Source organism: Heterocephalus glaber, unplaced genomic scaffold, assembly GCF_053883595.1.
Source record: "Heterocephalus glaber isolate CG9 unplaced genomic scaffold, H.glaber_assembly_v1.0 deba00001788, whole genome shotgun sequence".
NCBI classification, from domain to species: Eukaryota; Metazoa; Chordata; class Mammalia; order Rodentia; family Bathyergidae; genus Heterocephalus; species Heterocephalus glaber.
Genome location: NW_028258471.1, coordinates 62,721 through 87,217, shown reverse-complemented (window position 1 = coordinate 87,217; position 24,497 = coordinate 62,721). Strand labels below are relative to the sequence as shown.

Genomic DNA, 24,497 nt, shown 5'->3' with positions numbered 1-24,497 from the left:
TAGGTCTTTATTTAATATGATGTTGTGTACCCAACCACTACTGCTAAGTAAATTCAAATGCTTTCTGAAATTACTATGGATTTTCAAGCTTGCTTAGTTTGGCAAGAGTTAGAATTAATCTTGGGCTGAGTAGAATATTAATTTTTATTATGTTGAAGATTCCTAAAATGCCCTTACTCTTTGAGATGTATTTGACTTGTGAGCATAGCATGCACATTCCTTGCATTCTGTGTGCCAGGTAGGCAGGTAACTGGTATGGCTTTTGAAAAGGTATTTGACTCTCAGCAAGGCCAGGGGCCTCTGGTACAGGTGGGTCCCAGTGGGCCATGGGCTTAAAATCTAGGCAGGAATCCTTTCAACCAAGAAAAGTCTTTTAATTTTCTAGCAATTGAGGGAGTTGAGCTCGACCTACAGTGTTGAGAACTAACTCCCACCAAGTAATCAAGCAAACTAGAATATTTCCCAGATAATTAGCCTTAGTGAAAAATGGATACAGGTAAATCCTGGAAGATTCTGTGAGACTTTTTCAAAATAAACAATTTACACTCCTGTGCTTATATTCTCTATGTAATACACATTGAGTTTCTTTTAGAATGAGGCAAAATTAACTCTGCTCTTCACTATTGGGCAAGTGCCATAAACTGAAAGAATCTGTATAGGGACCCAGCACAACCAGAGAAAGGAAAGCTCATAAATTCCAGGGGATTGGTCTTGGGAGCAGATTTTATTTGACAATACCAGAAAATTAACATGTACTAGCAGCATAATACAAAAATGAATCCTCAATCTATTTAAAACTCATATAATGGGAAATTTATTTCTAAAATGGTAACAAAAACAAACTTTAGAGACCACTTGATGAAAATATTTGAAAAAAATCAAAATTCTCATTTTATTATCATTAACACAAACAAAAATAGTAGTAGCAACATAGGGACACATTCACTTTACATTCCCAAAACAGATTTTCATTTTTTTTTCATGAAATATGTCTCTTTCTCTCGCTCATATACAACTCACATATATCCTCACATTCTGGAAGGCAAAAGAAACCTTCAAATTTAAACGTATATATTTCATTTAAAATAAGCAAAACATTAAAAAGAGCAATACTGGTCTTTAAATACATATTACAGTAGATTGTTCACATAATATAGATATATTTTGGTAGCTCTTCCATTACTAATGTTATCTAATATCCACATCTAATTTACAAACTGAAGGTCCTGGTCTCATCTCTTAATAATTTAGGAGTCTAGATCAAATAAATACTATACAAAGAATAATTCTGCACCACAGACTGCACAACATTTCTGGACAGAGGGAATCATACCTCAAGGTTTTAGGGAAGAAACAAGGTTTGAAGGCCTCTGGGAAACAGCAGGGTCCGCAAGGCAAAAGACCATGGTCTGAAAAGCTCCCTGAAATGTAAGGAACTGAGTGCAGGGAGAGGTGTCAGAGGGGAAGGAGGCACTGCCACCTCTGCGTCTTTTCCTCTTCCATTTGATGTAGCAGTAAAATGATGAGCACCCTGGACACTACATAAGACCTGGGGATAGAATCATTTTTCACCAGAAGACAAGACACTGGGCCAGCAGGCTGACACTTGTTTGTTAGCATTACATCTACTCTGAAGCCCAAAGGCATAAAAAGTAACGTTTCAACAGGACCCTGTCTGTGTATTACATCGTGGATGGTGGGCAAAATATTTCTGCCCCCACTCCCAAGCTAAGCCACTGGACCAAGTTGCTAATCATACTGGCTTCAAAAGAAACCCCAAATGTGGGGAATGGGGCTTTTCTCCGATCCTGACAGAATTGGTGACAGAAGTTGCATCACAACTGTGGGCTCCGTTCTATGGAATTTCCCTTAGAAAGGTAACTGTCCAAGTCCCACAATGGAGCTGGTTCTATGTTTGCCTTATACTTACTACAGTCTCATATTTCAAAATGTATGTCCTCATTTTCAAACCACTTCATATGCCATTTTCAACTGATTCTCACACAAAAACAAAACAAAACAATACTTGTGAGGATCCTAGCCAGGATAGGCACCCAAGTGCTTATGACAAAGACCAGACCTGAGGCTCACAGAGACCAAGGGAACTTAGCTTGTCTGGTGCCTTACACACCGAAGAACTGGCTCAGGGCCTCTGCAGAACCCCCTCTTGAAAAAGCCAGCTTCTGCTTAAGAATGGGCTTGGTAAGACTTGTTTCCTGAAGAAGGAAGCAACTTGAAGGGAATTTAAAAAGTGGAAAACAAGTGAAAGAGATGGGAGAAACAAAATGGTGCCACTTGGCAGTTAGTGTCAAACTTCTTAAACAAGCAAAGTGCATTTTACATGGAGAATAAAGAATTTTAAAAATATTTAGATTCTTCAGTCTTCTAAATAGTCTTATTTTGGCCTTGACTAATGAGTACATCTCTAAGTAGCTCCTGAGGGTGACTTCAAAACGTAAGCATCTTTATATGAGTTCTACAATTTCCCAGAGACTGGTGAAAAAAATTACTGTCTATTTTCAGGACCCTGTTCCAGCACAATATAGTCATTGTGTGCAGACACTCATGCATGCATGTGTTTATGTGTGTAAATAAAGTCATATAGTATTAGTATATATTAGTATATATATGTGTGTTAAGCCATTGATACATATACAACATGTAGTATATATGCTAACATATTAGTTTATATTGTATATACTAATACATACTATAGATATTATACTGTGTATTTCATTTATATACACACTCAACATTATTATCTTAGGTGTGGGTTTCACAATATAGCATTAATAAATATTCTTGCTGTGTCCTTAGGGAAATTTACCTTTTTCTCTTTGAATCTAAGTTGTGAAGAAGACCACAGTAAACTTAGAGCTTCTGTCATCTGAAATTTGCACTCCACTTAGGCAAAGGTCAGAAAAGAAAAATTTTTAAATGAACATAATGATTAGCCAGAATGCGGTCACAGTTCATACAACCTTTTCAAGATGCGTTGATGACTTGATGGTTCTGTAAGTGGGACTAATTCCATAGGGAGTGTTCCATCATTACCTAGAATGCTAACCTATGAAATGGGTGACACACGTTTAAGGTTCTGGTGTGTGACCCTTTCAACTCTTTTATCAGTTCTTATTTTTTTGTCAGTAAATGTGTTGAAACAGTTGAGTTAAAAAAAGAAGCCTTTAACGACAATGTATGACAGGGTCCAAAAGCTGAATAAACTCTGTTTTCCTCCTCAGGCACACCCATCCCGACCCCCCATCACAACCAGTCCCACCACTGTACCTGCCACCCACATCCTGTAAATACCACATCGGCACAGTCCTCTCAACCCTGAACTGAACAAGTGAGGCCCCAAAAGGTGAATGAAGCTTTGGCAAGCAGGCAATCGGACAATTCTTTGAGCTTTGCTGAGGTAGTGGAGTCTCTCTTCCTAAAATTTTAATAGTTAAGAAACATCTACAGAGCTGAACTAAGAGACAAGCAGAATGCTGGCACCAAACCTACACACTGTTGTGAACTGGGCGGTTTCACCCAGGTTCACCACATACTCCATACGTGTCTTGAGCAGAATCCTCATTGTTACATGGAGAAGATATCGAGATCACCATGTGATGAGGGTAAGCCATGGCTTCCTGATGGCAATGTGCAAGTCATTACAATTTAGATTTAATTCCTGAATGTTTTCTAAAAAAGTGCCTGGTGCACAGTAGGTGCTCAATAAATATTTGCTAACTGACTGAATATTTAAGACCTCTGATTTAGTTCACCAAGATTACAAGCAAAAACAAAGCATTAAAAGAACCAATCAACTCCAAGCTCATAACATGAAAGTCTAGAAGGCTTTCTTCAGTGCATGGATTTTGAGACAACTTTCAAACTATGAGAAGATTAAGTTCAAATGGTATTGGACATAGCATAGTAAACACTTCTAATATTAACTCCCATGTACCACAGATCCTCATATTTTCATCATTTTACTATGAAGATGTGGTTGAGGGATTTTTATCCACAAATACCCTTTCTGAAGACAAAGCAATCCACTCTCTCTGTTGTTCTTCAAGCTTTTCTGCCAAGCATTTAATCAAGATAGGATCCACCCTAGAATCAAATTTATTAGCAAACCAATGTCCATCTTTTATAAGCCACCTCAATTCCGCAGCTCCATAAATACACACACTTCGAAGATGAGTGCCAGTACAACTGGGATAAAAAAAGCCTTCGTAATAATTCCATTTGACAAGGCGGGCCTTACTCTGTAGGTCAGACACATCGTGGGCTGACCTGGAAATCTCCCCAGGTATTCCTGGTACCCTGATTAAAGTAGCCCAGAAGTGCTCATCAGGGGAGTATGTATCCTTAGACCAGGCAAAAAAGTCTTCAATGAGAGAGTTGTTGAAAATATATTTAATAAATGTTTGGCTCAAAATGAAATAGGCACTCCCCACAAATATCTCAATGTTATGAGGGGGTGCTTCCTTGGAGATGTTCGTCCTTATTGGTAGCTTCACATAGTCATAAGGCACTCGTCTGAGCTCATGGTGATAAGTAAATCTTTCCATCTTACTGTGAGGGGGTTTCACTGTCTCTAACATGTTTGCTCCATTGAGTTTCTTCAACTCTGACACTAATTCAAAATTTGACTTCAGGGGAAAATCTTGCCCACATAAGTTGATGACGTATTTCCATGGAACCGAGGACCTCAGAAGGTCTGATAAGCAATTTAAATCAGCTTGGAGCCTGGAAATGTGGGCATATTCCACAGCTTCTAACTTGGAAGCAATGAAAATATTAGAGAAGCACTTAGCTAAGTTGTTCATGGCCACTTTGAAGCTATCAGGTGACTTAAGGTCATAATGGATGCAGTAGATATTGTGCTGGTTGTATATAGCATGGATGAGCCTTTCAACCATAATCGCATCTTTGTGGACAACCAAAGAATAAGCTATGGGGAAGCTCTTCTCCTCCCTTGACACGAGCTTATGATGGTACCTTCTTAAAGTCTGATAAATGTCACAATCACTGGTCATTGCCACAACGTCATCATCCTCCAAGTCAATGATATCTCGTTTCCGTATCTCCAGACTCTTGCCAATTTCCAAAGGCTCCTGCTCATAGATCCCAGAACAGTTAACTTCACACCTGACTTCATCGTTAATGTGGGTGTACCTGTTTCTTACAAAAGGCGAGGTGCTTAAGGAGTACTCAACCAAGTAAATACCTCTCTGAGGAAAGAGGAGCCTTCCCACATTCAGAAGCTTTAACAAGGAGAACAGCCATAGGGTTAAAAACAGGATGAAAACTTTCTGCTGGAGGATGTATTTAAAACAACATTTGAATATCTTCATTCTGTGAGAAAAAAGTAAAAATTAATTAAGGAATATTAAGTGTTAAGAGAAAATCAGTTACTCTAAAATTTATTGGATATATTCCACATGGCCATCAGAATGCTGTCCAAAGACAAATAGAGTTTTTGCCTTTGAAAGAACTCAGTAATAAGAGATAGGGATATGTGGAGCAGTAGTATTTTGTGATAATCTGTATTAACTGTACTTAATTTTTTTTTTTGTTCCGGGGATCGAACTTGGGACCTTGCACTTTCGAGGCAGGTGCCAGCACCGCTGAGGTAAATCCCCAGCCCAACTGTACCTAATTTTGGCCTTGGAGTGACATGTTGCCTTGTCCTTCAGGGATCAGTTTCCATAGCTTTGTAACTTGGGGTGGGAACCTTGACATTGAGATCCAGTGGACAGAACCCTATTGGATGTATCTAGGAAGACCAGAAAGTTGGGACTCGGAGGGGACCAAGAACCCTAAGCTGGCTGGGAATCCCTCAACCCAGCTGTTCATTTACCACAGATGCTGTCTGGGCCTGACAGTGGGGTGGAGAAGACAGGATGGATCTGAGGCATATTTATGAAGTGTTCTGCAAATGTGGGTGTGAGGAAGAGAACAGAGACCACTCTTGAGTTTCAAGCTGAGGAGGTAAGTGGATGGTCTCACCATGTACAGACAGAAACCCAGTAAAGCAGAGAATGTGTGCCCAGTTCTGGCCTCCTCGAGGCTGAGCGCCTACAGGATGTCCAAGGGGAGATGACCACAGCCAGCTCGACTGTCACCTCTGAAACTTGGTGAGAAGTGAGGACTGGAGGGAAAGGCGTTGGCATTGAAAGTGTGGAAGCTGAAGTCCAGAGAGAGGGAGGCCAGTATGCATGACCAGAGCAGTGAGCTGGGAAAGAGCCCGGGTCCACCTCAGACGAGAGGCTAGGTGTGGCTGCCAGAACAGGATTTGGCAGCATGGCTCAAGGTCACCAAGGCGAGGTTCCAGAAGACTGGGCACACAGGTGGAATGAGGGGGTGTGACAAGAGAACGCCCAATCAATTCCCAACAGAGTTGTGTGCATTGTCCTACTCATGCTAAGTAGGCATAAATAGGAAGCAGCTTACATAAAGGGCTTTCTTACACAAAGTAAACTTTTGTTTTTTTCTTTTCTCTATTGGTTTGGGGAATCTCTAATGAGCATAAGTGAATCCCCCCCCCACACCCCGTAAAATGAAAAGAGGGTTGCAAAGTCTCCCAGAGTGGTCATTTAACTGATACCTTCGCCCTTACATACAGAGGCGAGGCCAGCTCCTGCCCAAGGGCCGCACCCTCCCGCACCTGCCCTTCCCGCTAGAAAGGCTGGGCTCTCACTTCCCAGACTGGCTGGATCCTGGGGAATCTGAGTTGGGCAGGAGAAGAAGGGAGACTGAGAAGGCAGGGACGAGGGTGCATTTCGGAGGCAGAAGGGGACGCCCGGAGCAGCCCTGCACCTGCCATTCTGAACCACTCCCCTCTCCACAGGTCATCTGTGCCTCTCCTGGGGTCAGCCTTTGCAGTGCTTTGAAAGGATCCGTCCTGCAGTACTGTCTGTTCCAAGACAAAATAACACCTTTCACCTGCTTACCATGGCCAGAAAGTCCTTTCACTGAAAAAGCACTTCTTTCTCTCAATCCTGCTCTGGGGCTGTTGGCCTTTCTCCAGCTGAGGTGAGAAGTCCGCGTCTCAGCCTCGGCACTGAGCGATCATCCAAAAGGCCGCCCCCGGCAGGAGACAAGAGGACCAAACTCCCAACCTTGCTTTGGCTGGGACTTTCCTGGAAAAGGACCCCGTGTGGCACCTTGGGGTGGGCTCTGCAGGGAGCGCCTGGTGCTGCAGGGTTCTCGCATCGGGAAGGGCACTGGGGTGGGGGCGGAGCCGCCATGGCCCCGCCCCCCGCCTGCCGCCTGCCAGGCCTGCGGAGACTCCCGGGCTGGGCTAGTCCTCCAGCTGGCCGGGCTCCCGGGAGACCAGGCTGGTCTGGCCCTCCCAGGGGCTGTGCTCTCACGGTTACCTTACCAGCAACTTCCCTTGGAAGAAAAGGATTCCCCTCCCTCCTCCTCAGCCAGACAAGGAAGCTGACCTGAGGGTTTTATTGCCATCAACACACAAATCCCCAAAGATAAGACAACTGAAGAAAGAAAATGAGAGCAAGGTTTGCAGGACTGACAGCTCAGGTGAAAATAAGGTGGATGCTGCTTTGGGGCTGGGGATTTAGCTCGGTGGTTCCGCCGCCTGCCTTGCAAGAGCAAGGACCAGAGTTCGATCCCCAGTACCAAAAAACCCCCTGCTGCTCACTGCAGTCCCAACAGGGATGTTGCATAAAGCTTTTCTCCAATCCACCGTTTTCCCCAGCTCTCCCAGGCTTGGAGCCTCCAAGGGAGCAGGAGCACAGAGAGCCCCAGCAGCTAAGTGCCAGTAATTCCATTTGGGGCTAAAAGGCTACAGCCATCAGCAGCTTTCCAACGAGCTCTTCCTCAGCTAGCAATTTTAACGGCCAAGACTGTCAGTGAAATAAGTTGCTTCCTTTTGAAGGGAAGGGAAATGGTAAATGGAGAATGGGCAGAAGGAAGCCTGGGGCAGTGGCACACCTGTAACCCCGGCACTCTGGAAGGCTGAAGCAGGAGGATGGCAAGTTCAAATCCAGCCTGGAAAATTAGCAACTTAGAGAAACCGTATCTCAATACTAAAAGAATAAAAAATAAAAAGGTCTGGGACTGTAGCTTGGTGCAAAGGTCCTGGGTTCAATACTCAGTAGTGGAGGAAAAATGGGGGCAGAAGGGAGATTGAGAAGAAAAGTACTATGTTTTAGAGTAGGCACCAAGAATAGCACACCTGGAATTCTTTCCAGTACCTCATAGGTTGTGGGGCACTGGGGAAAGAGAAGAAAGCTAGGCTTCAGGATGCCACAGACCTGGGCTTGAGCTTCTGGAGGAGTACTTTGTAGCTCTAGGACTTTGATTAAACAAGGGAACCTCTCAAAAGACCAGTTTTCTTTTTTCAAAACAAGAATGGAAAGCATATCCCCTATCTGCAGGACTGAAGCTCAGCACATCTAAGGGGCCTATTTTTCAGTGCCTAGCTCATCTGATTCGACTCTTGGGGCTCTCCTGTACACTAGACATGGCGTGCTGAGCTTATTTTTCAAAGAAAAGAACCCTTGAGACAGTCTGATGCAGACTGATTAAGGAATAATGACAGCCCTTGGCTCCTCAGAGCTGAGTAGGAGGTGGCAGTAAAGAAGGACAAAGCTGCTGAGAACCAAGACCTTGCTCGGATGCTGAGCAGGAAAAGAGGAGGCTGCACTTGCTCCTACCATGACCTGTCCTGGCCAAGCAACAGGTCCTTCAGCCCAAAGGAAGCCCTGTACTCAGTTCAGGGCTGGCCTGTCCAGCACCTGGACCTCAGACAGGGCCCTCAACCACTCCACAACTCTGCATTGCCTGGGAGAAACAATTCTGAAGGTTAGATGAGGTAATGCTTACAAAGCTCTTGAGCACAGACCAGGCCCCCTGGGGGATGCTAGCTGTGCCTTCCTCAACCCCATTCCCACTATTTCTCAAACCACCTTACTACTCCTACTCATCAACAAATCCTACCCACACCTAGGGCTTAGTGCCTTTTGTTTTTGCTTTTGTGTGTGTATGTGTGGTACTGGAGAGTGAACCCAGGGCCTCATTTGTGCTAGGCAAGTGCTCTACCATTAAGCTACATCCCCAGCCTAGTTTTCAATAGCCTATTTTTTAATCTACCTCCTACTTCCCCCAAAAGTCTCAACATAAATTCAGTATTTTAGAATTACTGCTTGACTATTTCTATCCCATGCTCTTTATAACTTTTTTTTGGGGGGGGGGGGGGGCAGGGTACCCGGGATTGAACTTGGGACTTTGAGCTTTCAAGGCAGGTGGCAGAACCACTGAGCTAAATCTGCAGCCTACTCTTTATAACTTAATGTTATTATTAATGTAGAATCATTCATTAAAGATGAGTTCCTAGGGGCATTGTCTTAAGTATTCCACTCATAATAAAGAGGTAAGCACTGGTAAAATCCTTTTTTATGAGAAAGGAAGCTGAGGTGCATAAGGCAATTAGAAACTGCCTAAGGTTACATATGTGGAAAGTGCTTCCATTGGAATTTGAACACAGAGTCTTGTTGCAGACACACTTAGCCCTCTGTGAAGCACTGTCTCTTGGAATATAAAGAAAAAATTCCCCATATTTTCTGCCATAGTTTAGCCCTTGACTACTTTTTCTCACTCTGTATCTTATCAAACTGTGCTGAAGCAGAAACAAAAGTGAACTTCCCACCATGGGAGGCCCTGAGACCTTCCACCCAGTGAGGAGAGAATTGACATGGGGAGCAAGCTTGGTGGGAAGCTGGGCGATGAGTCACATCTTTGCCTGCAGCCAGAGGCTGGGGCAGCCAGTGAGCCAATGAGGAAATGAATCCGTCTCCAAGCCCTGGGAACAGCCAGTAGGAAGGTGAGCAAGCTCACTGTAGAAGATTCTACCCTCGGTGACATCTGTCTCCTAATTTGTCATCAGTGACTTACTGAGTCATTTCTTCTTGTAGTTATCTGTGACATAGTTTGGGCTGTCTGAGAATTACCAATTATTTTTTTAAAATTTCCTTGGTGAAATTTCTCTCTGGAGTCTTTTCCCTCTAAGGGCAATCTTAAAGTTCTTAAATTTTGTTTTATTATATGACAGCTTGAAAAAAAGAGCTTATTCATTCAGAAATGCCATGATTTTGTTTCTTTCTAAAGTCTTACGAAGAAGTAGCACTTGAGAAAATAAGAAAACAAACTCATTAAAACACACACACGCACGCACGCACGCACGCACCCCAAAAGCCTGATCTGGCAGAAAACGCTAAGATCCTTCTACTGTAGTGCCTTAATTTCAGTGAGGTCACCTGTTCTCCCCTTGATGACTTGCTGATCACCAATCGTGGAGGAAATTTTGGACTAAAACCATTAGGTAGGAGGATGACTCAGCCCAGAGACATTTCCTCGACACCCCCACAGCACCCCAAGAGTTGTGCAAAGTGTAGAAAGACAAGTTTCTTGATGACCTTACATCCTCATTGTTCTCAAGGATAAGACTGCAAAGGCAAATAATTATTACAGTGGGAGTGGGTAAACAGCAACTATACAAAATGCAAGAAGGCCATGCATGACGGGATCATTAATACAAGTAAATAACAGAAGGCTAGTCTCTACAAGGAAAAGAAAAAAAGTTTTCCATTCTTCATTTACAAAAGTAAACGCTTTCATTTTATAAAACTAAGGAAGTCAGAAAAGTCTGTAGAAGAAAATAAAGCTCACCAGTGACCATCACCTGGCAATGACATTGTGTGGACAGCTTGTTCCTCCAGAGTGTTTTTAATAAACACCTTTTTCCCCCTTTTGGTTTGCTTTCTTTTTTCACACTATGTAGGCACTATCCTATCTGTTTCTTTCATTTCACAATATACTGTGAATGAGCCCTACCTTAAACTGGTCTGTAAATTCTTAGATGGTAAACAATTTCTAACAGAGGTAAATATACTTTTCAATAGGAAAAAACTAAAAATACCTAAGTAATTTATTTTTCTCCATTAATGTTTAATTAATAAAACCATAGTTCTTGAAGAAGTCTACAAGCAAAATTCTAAAACTGAAAAGAACTTTAAAGATAACTGAGTCTAAATTCCTCCTTCTCTAAAGTTATCTACCCACCACTTAACCCTGTTCTTGGGACACTGGAAACACATTTCCCCCATTGCATTATAAGAAACAAATTTCTCACAGTCCTGGACGCTGGAAAATCCAAGATCAAAATGCACATCTGTGTCTGGTGAGGGCACACATTCTGCCTCCAAGATGGTACTTGGTTTCCATGTCCCCACTTGGTGGAGGGTACAAGGATGAGAGTGGAATGGGGAAGCAGCTCTCTCACACCTCTTTTATAAGGTCACTAACTCCATTCATCATGGCCCCACACTCATGGCTAATCACCTCCTAAAGGCCCCACTTCTGAGTATCACTGCGCTGGCAATTAAGTTGCCACTGCTGAATTCTGGGAAGACACATTCAGACCACTGAACAATGTGCTCATCCAACAGCTCCCCAGCAAGAGACTGGAAAGAGGAAGGACTTCCAACCTCTCCATCCAGGCTTCTCATGTAGCCAATCAGTCCAAGTTGACTCCTCATTCTTTTCCACCAACACTGCACTGGCCAAAGTCTTCATGTCGCCAGAGTCCATGGACACATGCCAGTTTCTTCCTAGTGATGTGCATTTACTTAGTCTGTTCAATGAATCTGTGTGGTAAATACTATCCTTATCTATGTTTATTAGACTGAGAAAATGAGTCACAGAAAACATATAATTTACCTTAGATCATATAGCTAGTAAGTAGAGGAACCAGGATTTTAAACTATGGTCCAATCGCACAGCCTTCACTATGAACCACAACTTGAGGCCATAATAGAACTCTTCCGGTTCTACACCCAAAATGAATTTCAGAGCATCCCAATCAGAGGAATTCACTCTAATTCAAGCCAGGCCTTGCCAGTGTATGAAGTGACCTCCTAACTGGCCTCTCATTCTCTGTGCTGTAGTCAAAGTGATGTACAAATACATAAATCACATCATCCTCCTTCCCTACCCCACTTCCTACATGTAAAACCCTTTACTGGGATTTCACTTCACTGAGAATAAAATCAGGAATCCTCTATAGCCAGAAAGGCCCTGCAGTTTCCAGGCCTGTTTCTCTCTACAAGTTCATCTAACTCTACTTTTTCTCAAGAAGCTCTAAGTAACACCAGCCTTCTAAAGATCCCTAGGGCATCCATCTATGTGTAGCCTTGTAGACTCTGCACTTACTGTGTTTGAATCTAAAACACTTTGTTCTGAACTCTGGCCTGCTTAGGTCCTCATTTTTTTAGAGAAGATAATCCTTTCTTCAGGTGATCTCTGATTATCCGTCCCAAATCTCTGCTATCACATGCTTGTTTTCTTCTGAGCACTTGACATAAGCAGTCATCTCTCTGTCCTCATTTATTATCTGTCTCCCAGATAAGAACATAAGGCCCTCAAAGCCTTAATTCACTACTCACTTCCTGTACCAAGGACATCCATACCTGGCATGGTGCAGCTGCTCGACGGGACAGAGGCAGAAGACTTTTGCTGTAGTCTGGGCTCTGTCATCAAAAACACAAGGGACCCTAGCAAGTTGCTAAGCTTGGAAATCTTTATTTCCCATGTGTTACATGAGATAATGATTTTTCTGTCCCACAATGCTATGTGAAGTCAGTCTCTGATCTTTTTGGCACCAGGGACTGGTTTTAAGGAGGATAATTCTTCCATGGACTAGTGAGAGTGGGGTATAAAAAAATTATTTATTTCTTGTTTGGTTTCTTTTTTTTATTATTAGTATAGGTTTGTGATACACAATAATTACATTCCTCAGCCCTAGCATTCTGCTGTCAGCTCCATTTCAGGTCATCAGGCATTAGATGCTTACAAGGATCGCACATGTGCACTCGAAGTTCACAGGAGGGTTCATGCTCCTGCGAGAATGTAACACTGTGCTGACCTGACAGGAGGCAGAGCTCATGTGGTCATGCTAGTGAAGGGAAGGGATCCGCTATAAACACAGAAGTAGCTTCCCTTGCTCACCGGACACTGACCTCCTGCTGTGCAACCCAGTTCCTAACCAAGGTTGGACACCCCTGATTCACAGAAAGGAGCTATAGGAAAACAGATGTTGGTATACATATGGCAGATACACAGGAGGAGTGATTGGCCGGGCGTGGTGGTGCACACCTGCAATCCCAGCACTTGGGAGGCTGAAGCAGGAGGTTGCCAAGAATTTAAGACCAGCCTGGGCTACATAGTGACTCCAAGGCCAGCCTGAATTACAAAATGAGACCCTGTAAAAACAGGAGTGATTTCTTGGAAAACTCCATGAGTCAATTTATTTTTAGTTTTATTTTTCTAAAATGGCACATCCATTATTATTCCCTTCATTCTGACACTTTTACCACACTTTGTTTTTCATTATATGACAGCATTCTTTTTTTTTTTTAATGAAGTTTCAAAATTGTTTCTGGAGTTTCAGAATTATGTACATACACCTGTGTCAGATTCTGAGCCAAAGGAAGATAGTTATTTTAGTTAATCTTTAGAGTTGGTTTTTTTCCCCAGAGTGCTCAATGTTTGTGGAGAGATTGATAGCCAAAGAATTTTCCTTAAACAACACCCAAGGGCATACATAACCTGTTCCGTGCAGAACTGCAAAATGTTTGTAGTGCTCTGGATTGGGGAAGCTATAAATTTCTTTCCCAAGTTCAAAATCTTTTAGGAGCAATTCTCCTCTAAGCATTGCAAAACTTCAGTAACTCACTTTTGATGCCTGTTTGGCAAAGTCAACTGTAAGGTCCATGTACCCTACAAAGCAGTACTGAGGATTTGCCAGCAATGTGAATACACAAAACACCCTCAAACAGGGCTGTAGCAGTGCAGTGATTTAAACTCACTAGAAGCGGCTACTTTGTTTCTCTCCTTTTCAGCTTCCCCTTCTCTGTCCTTCTCATCCACCTTAGGAACAATAACAAATTGAAACAGATTTTAAATTTTGTATTCTACATTTAAAATGCAAGTTGAGCATATTTGGGATTTCTACAAATTATAAATACTGAATGCATAAACATTTATAACTATTTTTAAATGTATCTTTATTGTATTAGAAAGAAAGTAACTTCCCCCACCTAAATTATAAAGGTATGAATTTTTCTTTCCTTCCCAGAAATCTCTGGCAGAATGTAATTTGATATTATACAGCTAATTCCATATTTTATCCTGGCCACAATTAATTCCTCAATGGTTCTTTGGCCAGCTGAAGAGGTATGAGTACCTGCTTTCCGTATGTGTGTTTATTTATTTATATTACTACACATTTGTGGTACATAATGATTACCGTTCATTCATTGTGGGGGAAATGTACATGTGCATAACATGTCTCAATTTTTTTTACATCTCCTTCCTCTTCCCTCCTTCTCACCTCCCTTCATCCCTTCCCATTTATAAAAGATCTATTTCTGGGCCGGGGATTTAGCTCTGTGGTGCTGCCACCTGCCTTTTAAGCGCAAGGTCCTGAGTTTGATCCCTGGTACCAAAAAAAACACACAAAAAACCTACTTCTCTGTTTCTTACTATATATCTTTTATTGTGTTCTTTAAATTATTTATACTTTGAGGATCTCATATAAGAGAAGCCATGTGATAGTTAAGCCTGTGTGTCTGATTTATTTCACTTAGCATGTATGTGCATTTGAAGTAGGATCTTTAATGTCCTTAGATACCTACATTACAGAAGCAGCATAGGGACAAACATGTGAGTCAAGAGTACCAACATCAGAAACGGCCCAAGGCCAGGCCAAGCTGCTCATGAATGGATCAGACATATTGGGTCTCACATCAGCAGAAGAGCTCATTCATTTATTTCTGGGTTCTGCCAATACGATGGGAACCCAGCCCAAGAGTTCAATATGCTTCTGCATTCTCCCAAAAAAACCCAAGACTGGCTACTCTGGCATGACTTCATCATTTGGCCACAATCTGTGTTTCTTGGTTTAAATTTTACATATTCCTTTCAGTTCTTAGATACAAGAAAGTTAAGACCCAGGAATTCAAAATTAAACCAAGGAGTAAAAGAAATAAAAGTATGTGATGGTTGGGTACATTTTGCCACACTAGGAATTTCAAAAGCAGAGACTTCATCTTCCTGAAAGTCCTTGTAGAAATGCTTGCAGGAGGCCCTGTAGCTGGTACCTCCTATGAGGATGCCTTTTGGCATGGGCTTTGATGAAGCAGCAGCTTTCAACATGTAGGCAGTGTAACAGAGGAGCAAAAAGATGGCTTTGCTTATTAGCCATCTAAACAAGCTTATATACCCACTGTAGAGAACTCGAAGGAAAACCCAGACCCAAATTTTCCAGTGGATTATGATATTAAAACAGTGCTTCGGTGCCAGAACAGACAGATTCAGACACAGACCCACAGGTCTGATTCTGGGGAACTCCCCGCCCCCTCCCCCATTTGCCTTCCAACGCCTGTGTTCCCTTTCTTCTTTACTAAGGGCACTGCTGTACTGCTGGTGGCAGAAATGTGCCTCTAGAAAGACTTTCTCAACTTCCATTGTAGAGGAACAGTCAATGAATTATATGTGGGATATTTTGGGAGAGATTTTAGAAGGAGCTTGATTTTGGGGTGGGAAGTATGCCATTTTGTCCCCTTCCCCCTTTCTCCCACTGCAACTCTATGATGCAGAACCATGAGGTACAGACAAAGATATTGTTGGAGACCTCGGTCCCCAAGTCCTCAAGCCACCAAGCCAGCAGCAGCAGGCATCCACTCTTGAATTCCTGCTACCTAAAAAAACTGAGTCCTTATATGCTAGGCTACTTGCACTTTGAAAGATGCCCAAAGGAAAAGGATAATGCTTAACACATGCACACACACAACACCCCAAAGAGCAAACTTAAATTTAAATCAGATTAAAGTGTCTACTTGTACAGCAGTACAATCCTGTATATAGCCAAGTGGAAAATGAGTCTCAAATATGCTGAACTTCTCATTGTCTATATCTGGAGGAAGACAGAAGCTCTAGGTAAACATCTGAAGGCAGCCTGCAATTCACCAAATTAATTCCCATGCTGCAAGCATGGCAGCCGGCTCACCCCACCTCGGTTAAGCACCCCTTTGGACATATGGTAAACCTTCTGGGTATGTGGCTTCTAGTCACAGTGGGGGCAGCCCACATGGTCCCTGAAGGTCACCATGCAGGTGGGCTATCTTCTTGAGAGCTTCTTACATGGCAGGGGTTTTAGAGCCTGGTTTTCAAGCAAAAGATGTTAGCACCATCACACATATGTAAAAAGATGTCAGATACCTACTCAAAACAGGCTGAGCAGTTCTGAGCTGTGCATGTCTCCCTTCCCTCCCTTCCTCCTGATCTGACTCCTCTTCTCCTGCCCACATACTCATCCGCTCTGTCTGACCCTCCTGCTTTACCCATATCCTCATCCTACATACAGGTTTGTAACTTAAAGGAATGGCTCTGAACTGATGCCTCAGCCAACCACAAGATGTCACCAATCCAGTTAGCCTCTGCCTCATCAGTGAGGCAGGAACAAGGACACTCACTGCATCACAGGCTCCCGATTTGACTGACAAGCTACTGCATTGGGTAGGTTCTGGTGGGAAACTAGACCTCCACATGGCAGCATGGTCAGGATCAAAGGCATTTATGTAAACCAGTGGGGTAACACTGACAGGCTTCATGCTCACTGTGCCTCCCCAACTTAGCACTCAGAAACCATTCCCATGGGGTGATAGCCATGGAGTACCATGGGACAGGCTGGTGTCAGGGCCACACCAGAGGTGTCCACACTTCTCACAGCTGGATGGGTGGGCAGCCACAGTGCTGTTCTGACTTGCCTGCAGGTTTGATGTTTTTCGAAATAACAAGTTCTTTGTTTTTTTGAGAGAATCATAGGGATAATGGAGAGTGGACAGAATTAAAACTCTTTGAAAGTCCCTGCCCTGTGTTAAGATCTAAACAACACATTTTTGGTGGCCAAATTGTAAGCCTAGTATTATTGCTGCCTTCTTCCTATAATCTACACTTTCACATCTTTGTTTTAAAAATAACTTTTCTGTTCTATATTTATGACTTGATGATGACAAAAATATTTTATTATGGTAGTAAAACATAATGTAAAATTTACCAATTTAAGGATTTTAGGAATTATTACCATGTATTGATTGTGCACATCAATGGTGTTCCACGGGATTTTTACACACACATAGCGTACACTGATCAGTGTAACCATTGCTAAGTGAGCAGCTCTGTGATGTTAAGTAACTTCATGTTGTGCAACCATGAGCACCCACCCACATTTCCCTCTTTTCCAGCTGAGGCTCTGTACCCACTAATCACTGGCTCTGCATTCTCCCCTATCTCCAGCCCTGGCAGCCACAATTTTACTTTTCCATATCTATGAATTGAAAGATTCTAGGAATGTGTACAGCAGGAGTCATACAACATTTGTCCAATGTTTGACTGGTATATGTCACTTAACATAATGTCTTCAAGGTTCATCCCTGTTGTGGCACATGCTGAGATTTCCTTCTTTTCTAAGGCGGAATAATACGGTGTTGTGTGTATATGGCCACATTTCACTCGTCCATGCATCTGTCCATGGACAACTGGGTTGCCTCCACCTCTGGCTGTGGTGACTAATGCTTCAGTGAACATGGGTGAACCAATACCTGTGCGAGTTCATGCCTTCACTGCTTCTGAGCATACACCTTATATTCTCCTCTATCCTGTTTCCATCCCACTTCAATTGGCTACCCACCCATCTAATAAGCGTGTACTGTGTGCTTATTGTACAAGTGCCAGGCAGGCTCTGTGCTAGCTTCTGGGAAGAATCAAGACACTGTGTTGCCTCAAGAGCACAAGGCAATAAACAGGGAACTCCTGGGTGTCTTGGTAGCACAAATTTTTTTAAAAATTCCTAGTTGTTTTGTTATATTTGAATTTGTTTATACGGAGAGCATTTCCAGAAAAGATGACTCACTAGCTACCATTTGGAAATGCCTCTGTTCCTCCCTCTTTGACTCTCCTCTCCAGTTCCACATCCCTTCCTACAGCCCCACAAACTCCTCACCATTCTATTAATGCTTTTTTATGTTTGTCTTTCCAGCTTAATTTGTCTCCACTTGTTATCATCCATGTCTGTCTCCTGACCCTTCTGAATTGTGCACGGCAGGAAGGTACTGGAAAGGCTAAAAGCAGAGGGAACCTGGTAGAAACTGGTGGCTGGGCAGAGCCAGCCCCTCCTGATCACCCAAGATGAAATGTGGGGATGTGGGGATGTGGCTGCCACATATACTTTATATATGCTGCCGGGCACAGAGGGGCAGAAGGAAGAGGAAAAGGAGGCCCCGCCATACAGGAGCTGTGCTGGGAGCTGTTCTTCCTGGACCTGGAGTCTGGGCAGCCCCCCCCCCCAGGTCTCCAGAGCTGCTCCCTCCCCTGTCTGGATCTTCTGGTCCCCAGGAAAAATGCTGGCTGACAGACTTCAGAAACAGGTCTACCCTCCCAAGAACAGACACTGAGTGGACAAGCCCAAGCACAGTCAAGAGGCCCTTCCCCAAAGGGACAACCTCATCTAATTTCTCTTTACTAGATTAGCAAAAACAATAGCAAACCAAAAGAGAGGATTGGAGCAATGAAAGAAGCAATGAAAGAAGCAGAAGTACAGAGTGTTCATGTGCAGGAGTACTCTGACTTAAAACAGAGAGAGGGCGTGATCACTCTGACCTTCCTATTGTGTCTTAAAAGTAGGAGATGAAATTTTCATGTGACACAATTATCGCTTCGGACAGAAAGTTGAGGCCCTCCTTGTTATGCCAACCCTCATCTTCCTGGTCATTTCTCCACCCAGTTCACCCAGTCTCCTCGGTTTTTCTCATTTTCATAATTTATCACTATCTGTCCAATCCAGGAGCTAAGTGTGCAGTGAGTGCCTCTCTTGATCTTCTTCCCTGTCACATGAGACTCATATTAAATACATCTGCATGCTTTTCTGTTGATCTTCTGTCAATTCAATTCTGAGGGCTGGCCAAAAAACCCTAAGAGGACAGAGGTAAAATGTGCCCCCCCCCACAGAGATTTACTTGAGATTATGGAGAACTTCATTACCAGCAGGCACTTTCTTCTTTTCATAGTAAGGGAGACCATAGTAAGGAACAGACTGATGGTGTGGCTTAGTGGTAAGAGCGCATGCTTAGCATTCACAAGGTCCTGGGTTTAATTCCCAGCACCAGCAGAAGAACAGTAAGAAGGTCATACTAGTACCTCATAGGAGGAAAACAAGCTTGGATTTAGGGATCCTAAACTCTGCTTTACAGTGGGAATTCCACTGCAAGAGGCTGGGCTAGGGCTGGATAAGGCTCCTGCTGCAGCAGTGTAGGATCCAGGTACTTTTTCATGCTCTAGCAACCTCTTCAAAGCATTCTTGTCATAATGTTCTGCTTTCTGCCTTTGATACCTTTTTTCTGCAATGACATTATCTAATTGTACTCCTTTAAGAGTAATTTATGAACAGAAATTTTGTATTTAAAAATTTTCACATTTAAAAAAATTAGATAACCTGTATTTCCTGGCTAAATTTAGACATTAAAGTTGAGTTCTATTGCATAAAACAGAGAAATTCCAAGACACAAACCTTTACTTCTTAAATTTTAGAATGCATCTTAATCTGACTATAAGCAAGCAGAAACCCACCTTTATGTGGTCTACTAAAACAGAGACCCTAAGCCAATCCTCTAAACAAGGGAGGGGACAGGAAGCCACCTTCATGGTCACAGACCACATGCCAGCAATGGCTGTGCTGTGACAGATGCCAAGATGGCCTCTCATGCTAAACAAAAGAGGTCTTTAGGGTAAGAGTAGCTCCAGTGCAAAGGACACTGGGTGTGGGGACTCCTGTCCTCCTGCTGCAACTTCACTGAACTGCAAATGAGGCCATGGTAATGATGCCTCCTCACCAGCTGTGAGGCAGCCTCTAACAAAAATACCCACATTGTATTGATTCCTGGCAAGACCTCGCAGCTGCACTGGCAGAGGACACAAAGGTGAGGCTCAGCCAATAGGTGAGCTGACAGAAACAGGACCCTAGCAGATGGTGCCATACTAGGATCTAGTAAGACGACATTCAACAAAGATAAACGCAAAGATGCACACTTAGGCCCAAGAACTTCACTCACTCACGTGAGCTGGAGGAACGTGGCTTCGAAGCAGTATCTGTGGAAAGTGGGACGGCACTGAAGCTGACTGTGCATTCAAGCTGGACTTGAACTCCATTAGTAGCCCAGGCACAGTGTTTGGAATGAGACTGCCAAAGAGGAAAAAGGTGGAAAAACAAAACCAACACAGCCCAAGACAGGGTGAGAACAGCGGAGCAGCTGAAGCCCAATGGGAACTTGGAGAACCTCTTGCATAGCTCCATTTAGACCTAGGGATAGAGGGAGGGAAGAGTCGCCCTGCTCTCCTCTGTCCTGAGTAGACATGCAGAGGAACAGGGTGAACAGGATGTCTCCCTGAGGTCAGTACAGAAGCACAGTGAGAAGCCAGGATGAGAGCAACAGGAAGATTAATGGCAAAGAAGCTAGAATCCAGAGGGATGGAAGCTGCATATTTAAAGAATTTATTAAGACACAGACTGGGCGGGGGGGGGGGGGGTGAAGAAAGAATTAAGATGTGTTATGTACATGGACCACCTCCCAAGGAACGTAACCATTCTGTCCTACAAACATGAACTAATAGAAAGATAAAATAAAATAAAATATTTTAAAAAGACAGATTGCTGGGCCCCATTTCCAGAGGTTCTCATTCAGGAGATCTCGGTGACCTCAGAATGTGATCCTCCCACCTCACAGTACTGAGGATTGAACCCTTTTTTTTTTTTTGAGACAGGGTCTCTTATGTAGTCCAGACTGGTTTTGAATTCGCTATGTAGCCCAGGCTGGCCTTGGAACTTGCAGAGATCCTCCTGCCTCACCCTCCCGAGTGCTGGGATTATAGGCATGCACCACCACGCCCAGCTTTTTTCTTTTATTTTGACACAGGGTCTTGTTAAGTCACTATCATGTCCATGCTGGGTTTGAACTTGTGATTCTCCTGCCTCAGCCTCCCAGGGTTCTGGAATTATACCACACCCAGCTAGAATCTGCATTTCTTACAAATCCCAGGTGAAACTGATATAGCTGGCCCAGTGACCATGTTTTGAGCATCACTGATCTAAATAACAAATCTATAGTTTGTGTCTTTGTTTTGTTTTTTTTTTGATACTCTGCATTCCTAAGATTTTTTTTAAGACACAATGGGAAGTTTCCTAATAAATCCAAATTAAGATGAATTTACTGGTTGTGAAGCTTTACACATTTGTATTTAAGATTATGTTCTTTCTAAAACCTCATATTGCTTAGCAGAAATTCAACCTTTACTTTCTGATCCTTAGTATTTCTTGTTTGTTCACCTTCATCAAGCAGACTCTTGTTTCTGCTATTGCTTCATTTTCTGGCTTTTTATATGTTGCTCTCTAGTCTTTTTCCCTTTTTTCCAGTATTTTTTTTATTACATTCAACACATCAAGCTTCATGACATATTAAGATGTGACCTGCTTTCATCAAATGATATCTGGCTCCCCAGCCCCTTTCAAAGTAGGATCCTTTACCCCCAAAGCCCATAATAAGTTCAACATCCCCACAGCCGCATTATTCAACTTTTGATTGATTTTCTCTCCTATACTTGAATCTTCAGCCTTATTAGCATATGAGAATGCGTATAAAATGACATGCAAAGCAATGCAAATGAATATCAACATACATCTTGAAACTGCTCCGGTAAAGTCTGGAAGCATTGCTGCTGATGTTATCTGCTTCGTTTCACTGCACTTTGACGAGCAGACACTCAACCCTTCATCTGAGCTGATCTCTTACGGCATCTAGCACCTAACACTTGCTGACACTCTTGAGGTGGGGTGAGAGGGATCCTGGCCTTTATTTACTACTCTGGCTCTATGGCCTTGGACAAGTCTCGGAATTCCTCAGGGATCAGATGCTGCGACTGGAAATGACAGGTATGACATCACGGAAACAACCTCATTGTAAGAACACAAGCAGGGGCAAGGCTTCTGAGCACTTGCTATGTCAGATACAAGGCACACATGACGCACGCATTGCATCCGTGTGATGCATCTGAGGTGTGATCAGCAAATACGGTGACTGTTTAAATTTTTTAATTATAGTAAAAGATACATTGCTGCTAATATCCGCAACCCCTCCTCTTGTTTTGAACACACTTACCCCATTGTTCTTGCTGTTTGCCAAAGCAGTTCTCAAAGTCCTCTTCCATGAATGTCTTTGGTTGCATTGTGGGGGCTGCCTCAATGTCCTAAATCATTCAAAATATTTGCTTTTCATGGTCATTTTGACTTTGGGGAAGAAGCAGAAGTTACATGGTGCCTTTCCATTGGATGTTACTTGGTAGGAACATTCACTGCATTTGTGATCGCACCTTGTAAAGAGACTCATGAAAGAGGACTTCCAGAACTGCTTCAGAAAGGGGCAAGGATGATGGGATGAGTGTGTGTGAAGAGGGGGAATATTTTGAGGGAGATTATTGGCAATAATAATTCAAAAGCTTAATTGGTTATTTCTCGCATAGAACTGGATCCTCAGAAAGTGCAACCTAAGATCAGCTCTCTGCAATAATTCACTTTTAAAGATTTTACTTCCTCAAGACATTCAACAGAAACTGCCAAAATGGACTATCAGTTTCTAAATCGTCTTAGGCTGATATACATGGTTTAATAATCAGGACATGTTTTATACATAAGATCAAAAAGAGAGCTCTAAACAACTGACACTATCCCCACCCCCTCAGTCTTCTAGTTTGTTACTCTTCCGATCTAGAAATAAGAAAAAGTGTAGGAGCGCCCCAGGGCCAACATCACTGGGTTCTCCAGGCAGGAGGCCCCTGCGCATCATTTCCAGGCTGCCCCATCCGGGAAAAGTTGGCTGTTCCACTTACAAAACAGCCCCCACCCACTTGGCCCGTTCGCCCACGTAAAGGCGGTAAAGGCAAGTTCGGAGCGCCCCGCGCGGATCCCCGGCATTCCCGGCCCTCTGGAGAGGGGTCGGTCGGGCTCGCTCTGCGGCAGGAAAATGACCCTGTGGGGTGCGCGCCCCATGACGCGCGGACATTGGGAACTGCGAGGAGACTCCTGCTCCGAGCTCCCCGCGTCGCCCCGAAGCCCACGGGGGGGGGGGGGGGTGGCCCTCGGACACCGGGGTCCAAACCGTCGGGCCCCGCTCTGACGAGGCGCGCGCTCAGGAGCCGCGTTCCCAGCGTGCCGGGGGCCCGGGAGAGCGCGGAGTCTCCCAGCGCGGCCTCGGGAACTTCCCGCGCCGGCCCGAAGTTGCAGCGGTGCCGCGGGGCGCTCCGAGGCCTCCCCGCCCTCCGGGCCCGCTGGCTGCGGGGCGAAGCCAGGTCCGGAACAGGCGGAGACCCCGGCCCCCACCCTGGGAGGGACGACGCACGCGGCGCCCCCGCCTTCCCTGCGGGAAAGTGAAAGTCTCGAGCGGGAAGGGTCGGGTCCGGCCCACCCCAGGCCGTGCGGGCCCCCCGCTCCCCGGGCCTGCGCGGCCGCGGCGACTCACGAAGGGAACGGCGGGGTCTCCGCGGCTGCGGGCTGAGCTCCCGGCCCCGCGGCCCACTCGCGTCCTCCTCCTCGGCCCGCGCACTGCCGGGAGCTGCTCGCCCGCGGCCGGGGTGGGAGAGCGGCCGGTCTGTGACGTGGGCAGGAGGAGCTCCCGCCCTGCCCTGTCCCGCCGCGCCCACCGCAAGTTGTGCGCTCGGCAGAGCCCCCAGTCCCAGCCGCTGCCCGAGTGCCACCGGGTTCGATTCCCTCCCCGTTCCACAGCCGAGAGACCCGGGGTCCGGAGAGGCAGGGGGAAGACGGACTCACTTCTGCGGCTCGGCTGCGCCCTGAGGGCCAGGTTGCGCGCGGCTCGGGCACCTAGGGTGTCGGCGCTGAGACCCCGACTGCCCTGCGCAGCCGGGCGGAGTGTTATCAACAGCGTGGGAAGGTGGAGCCTTTTGGCCAATAAAAAGGGTACAAAGTTGTTTTTCAATCAGTGCCTACCTGCCACCTGGGCTTCCTCTTTACCCCAAAGCGGGGGTGAGGGAGGCAGGGCGGGCGTGGTATCCAGCCCCACTCGGCTCGCCGAGTTCTGGCCCGGCCCGAGAGAAGGCGCACGTTCCCAGCCGGGCAGAATCTGACCCAGGACCTTCTCAGGGGGCGCTTGTAACTGGCTGACTTCTAAAGTGGGGATCCTTGCTGTGCTTGCTTCTTCCTCGCCTCCTGGAATCTCCTGGGACTCCAGGGTCGCGGTGCACCAGGTGAGTCAGTCCTGCTGGTTCATTACCTCCTCCTTCCATCCTTGGGTTCAGGGACAGCCGTATGCCCGGCCGGTTGATGGGGAGCTAGGTAGGACCCAGCGAATCCTAAAGAG

At 44.7% G+C, this 24,497-nt stretch overlaps 1 protein-coding gene across 5 annotated transcripts; it reads right to left on the bottom strand.

The window, feature by feature from the left end:
* Positions 1 to 867: 867 nt before the first annotated feature.
* On the bottom strand, positions 868 to 24,278 carry Gcnt4 (glucosaminyl (N-acetyl) transferase 4). Of its 5 annotated transcripts, XM_087203168.1 has the most exons (3): positions 23,643 to 23,847; positions 22,287 to 22,374; positions 868 to 5,352 (listed from the first exon to the last, which is right to left on the bottom strand). In XM_087203168.1, exons 2-3 carry the CDS (start codon positions 22,289 to 22,291, stop codon positions 3,984 to 3,986), a joined length of 1,374 nt encoding a protein of 457 aa, XP_087059294.1. In that variant the 5' UTR covers positions 22,292 to 22,374; positions 23,643 to 23,847; the 3' UTR covers positions 868 to 3,983. The 5 variants fall into 5 exon arrangements, with proteins under 5 accessions (XP_087059294.1, XP_004875119.1, XP_004875118.1 ...); XM_004875062.4 differs by lacking the exons at positions 22,287 to 22,374; positions 23,643 to 23,847 and adding an exon at positions 24,128 to 24,278; XM_004875061.4 differs by lacking the exons at positions 22,287 to 22,374; positions 23,643 to 23,847 and adding an exon at positions 23,951 to 24,078.
* Positions 24,279 to 24,497: the final 219 nt, after the last annotated feature.